Source organism: Verticillium alfalfae, genomic scaffold (assembly GCF_000150825.1).
Source record: "Verticillium alfalfae VaMs.102 supercont1.11 genomic scaffold, whole genome shotgun sequence".
Lineage (NCBI taxonomy): Eukaryota > Fungi > Ascomycota > Sordariomycetes > Glomerellales > Plectosphaerellaceae > Verticillium > Verticillium alfalfae.
Genome location: NW_003315028.1, coordinates 921,466 through 925,054, shown reverse-complemented (window position 1 = coordinate 925,054; position 3,589 = coordinate 921,466). Strand labels below are relative to the sequence as shown.

General features: G+C 52.7%; 2 protein-coding genes across 2 annotated transcripts in view; one reads left to right on the top strand and one right to left on the bottom strand.

Moving 5' to 3' along the window:
• Window positions 1-494: 494 nt before the first annotated feature.
• Window positions 495-2,014, bottom strand: VDBG_08105 (conserved hypothetical protein; the record flags this gene model as incomplete). Its single annotated transcript, XM_003001800.1, has 4 exons — window positions 495-966; window positions 1,021-1,602; window positions 1,856-1,932; window positions 2,006-2,014. 4 exons carry the CDS (start codon window positions 2,012-2,014, stop codon window positions 495-497), a joined length of 1,140 nt encoding a protein of 379 aa, XP_003001846.1.
• Window positions 2,015-3,111: 1,097 nt separating this feature from the next.
• VDBG_08104 (conserved hypothetical protein) overlaps window positions 3,112-3,589 on the top strand; it is a gene marked incomplete at both ends in the record, with an annotated part of 3,424 nt that continues 2,946 nt past the window's right edge. Inside the window, one exon of the mRNA XM_003001799.1 lies at window positions 3,112-3,208. Coding sequence (XP_003001845.1) covers window positions 3,112-3,208 — 97 coding nt within the window. The remainder of the gene's footprint in view (window positions 3,209-3,589) is intronic.

Below are 3,589 nucleotides of genomic sequence, written 5' to 3'. Positions count from 1 at the left end.
AGAGTTACCTTCACTTCTAAGCGTGTGGGGCACAACTTGGAGGGTCTGCGCTGTGCCGATTAATTGTCTGACTGTTGAGAGGGCTTCACTGCTTACGTGAACCCACGTGAACCCTGATTCATTGCGTTGGCTGTGCCTGAGAGCTCTGAATAGATAGGGTAGGTGATATAAGTCTTGTGATGTGGTTGATTCTCTCTGAATTACCACTACCCACGTGAATCAGATATACCCCTCTGATTCACCGATCACGTAAGCTGTGATTCACGTGCTCGTGGGAGCTGTGAATCCGTGGTCACGGTGATCACCATATCGGTGATCCCCTATCGAGATCACCGTCCTAGGGAATCCCCTAACATTGGTTCAACACTGACCCAAAAAAAAAACCCCTCCCATTAAACATATCATTCGGCGTCTGCCCCTTCTCGCCCCGACGTTGACGCTTCAGCCATCCACACAGTGCCTCTCGCCAAAGTCCATGTTCGTTACGAACAGCATCAAAGTACCGAGGGACATGTAACATCCAAAAAGTCAGATCTTTGTCTTGGATGCGGAGGCGAAGGCTCAGTCGCTGCCTGCCGCAACGGTAGTCTCTCTAGGCCGTGGCCGTTGCCGCCACTCATGACGAAGTCTGCATGACTGGCTGCGGTGCTCGATCTTCTAGACCTTGCAGGTACATCATGGGTCTCCGACAAGCGGGGATTTCGCCTCTCTTCTGCTGGCACTCGAGGGATCCCAGGTGCAGGGTTGGGTTTGTTCAGGATCAGGCCAACCATCTGTTTGTTGAAGACGCCCTGCCACTTGCAAAGAAAGGCGGCAACCTTGTAGGTCCGATCTGGATCTAGGTCTCGAGTTGCTTTATTCTTCACCGCCATCATGTCGGCGTGAATGGGAATGTACAAGGATCCGAGGGCGGCGAGAACAGCGGTGACAATAGAGGACCACTGGCCTTGAAAATAAGAGTCAGACCTGCACATTATGATGGTAGTCAGAAGAAACAAAGTCGCAAAGAAGAATGAATACCTGCCTATGCTGGACAATGGCTCAGTCTCGTATAATAGCTGAGCGGAGTGGAAGTTGCGCTCCCCAACAGCAAGCACCCCTAGGCCGGCCCCTCCAAAAAGAACAGTGTTGAGGATTGTAACGACTGTCTCTCTGGGGATGCTTTGCATTCGGAAAATGTGTTTGAACGCCCCACCATGCCTCTCCTCAAGGTCTAGGGTCGTTGCGTCTTGTGCAGGTCTGTGGGCCGTGGCCACACCTCCATGAATGAAATCCATTCTACCCTCACCGCTAAGTTGCCTCTCCTCGTCTTGGGCACCGTCGCGGGAGCTATCTGCATCTGTTTGGACGCGAAGCGCCTTCTCGCGTAAAATTTTATTCATCATGTACAGTAAGCACACACCAGCATGCACGCAACAGCCTGCCGAGAAGAGGGTTGCCGTGTGAAAATTGAGCGATTCGGGTGCTGGGATAACATAAATATTGTTGGCAGCACCGCGCCGCAGAGCCGAAAATGGCCCATCTGCCGCTGAACAAGTGAGGCCGCAAGTCGTGCGAGGGCCGTGGGGGAATCGAGCAGAACCAACGAGATCGGCACTCGTACTGTTGGTGAGGTGGCAGTCGTGAACCTGAGACCGATAAAATTCAATGGTAAGGCTCAATAAGCCTGTCGATCTGGATCAGCTTCGTGAGAACGAAGAAATAGCGTATCAAAGAGCAAAGAGGAGATCAGAGAGACTCGTCTCAAAAGCAAGGTAAGGGGGAAAGGAAAAAGAAATTTTCCACCTGCCAATTTCAGGCAAACCCAGACAAAGATGGTATTACGACCAGGTGCTGCGAAGTAAGTTCGACTCACTCGCGCAGCCACAGGCGCAGCGAGGATACCGAGAGAGCATAACTGAAATGCCCCGAATATATCCATATCTGTTGCCCCTGGGACGGGGTAGGTAGGGTATCAGCGCTACCAACACATGGCATCCAGCCGAGATTTGACAGTGTAGCTTACCATCGACATGATTTGCCGCAAGAACAATGCCGTGAAGGGAGGCAACGATGGGGAAGAGCAGGGTGGCCGCGAGAAATGTGTTCCTTAGCCACTCTATCTTTCGGGCAATGACGCACGTGACAAGGAGAAGATAGAACCTGGAACGGCATGATAAGAGACTGTAGGTCTATCGCTCCCAAATCTGGTGACTAATAGAGGTCGGACCGGCCCGTGACTTGGATACATATTCTGGAAGGATGAGGGACCTTTGGCGGACGGGCGATCGGGGAACGGTGACATGGCTGGCGCACATGTACTTACAGCAAACGAGCTCCAAATCCATATTGACCTGAGAGCGGCCAGACACATATGACCTGCAGATGCGAGACAGAAGCAAGGTTAGAGTTCTCATGAAGGCCTGACACAGATGGTCTCGTGTCGTCGTTGTCGAAGCGTGGCACGATCATGGCGTGGAGGGCAGAAAAATGTCAGCATAAAAGGTGGGAAACGGAGTCGCTGATGGATCGAAAGAAGGGTTGCGAGAAGGAAGAACACATAGAGGCCAATACCCAGACCACGTGGAAGAAATAGCGGACGACATTGGGCAGCCTTCATGACCTGTCTACCGCACCATGGTATCGGGTAGCAAGATAGGCAAAATATGGGAGGTAACACAAGGCTATGAATTATAAGCCGGCGCGGGCGAAGAGGCTGTGCGTCTGACGTTACAACCACCTCATGCACGAGTTGCCTTATGTATCTCACTTGCAGCTACATTGAGCCTGACCTGCCATGCCGTGCGTCACTGGCTGCCCAATAAAAGCAGGGACGCCCATGCCTCGAACCTTCCTGCCTTCCGAACAGCCCATACAGAAAAGGAAAGGTAGACTGGCGGTTCACGTGCCTTCCCCCCTCCCAAAGGCCCCAACGACGGCAGCCGGGGGCGCATAGATTGCGGTAGCAAGAAGACTTTTGCCGGTCATTATCTTAGAAGAACAGCCCCGCGGCTGCCCAGCAAGTGAGGATGGGTAGATTTTCCCCGCCTGCCACTCGTGACGTTCGAGTTTCGATCATCAACCGCCTTTCAAGTCTTTCCACAAGTCCGAATACCATATTGCAGGTTCAAAATGATCGGAGGCTCAGAAAATGACGCTTTGAGCATCGATACGGAGGGCATCAGAACCTGGCGTGCAATTGTTACCCTTGTTGTGTTTGTCTTGACGAGTAAGTCTGGCGATGACGAGCTCCACTGGTCGGAGGCAGGAGCCAGACGCGGGGTATCAGGCAGCGTGACTGACATACCGACTCTAGACGTTAATGTCCTGTGCTCGTTCCATATCACGTTTAGGGTGCCGGTAGCATGGTATTGTGGTGTAGGTGACCTGTCCGCTTGGCTCAGAATATCAGAGCCAAGAAACAGACGCGAATCTTCTGTCGGTCCCAGCTCTCTGGAACAGGGCAGCCCGACAAGTAACCTGTCGGCCTCAGAGTCGAGGCAAGGTCAGGTGTCGGCAAGCCCTAACGGTGGATCAACTCCGACGACTTCAGCTGGAGGATACCTCGGGTCCTTGCATTACGAGCACGTCAAAGTCAGGTTTGAATTCC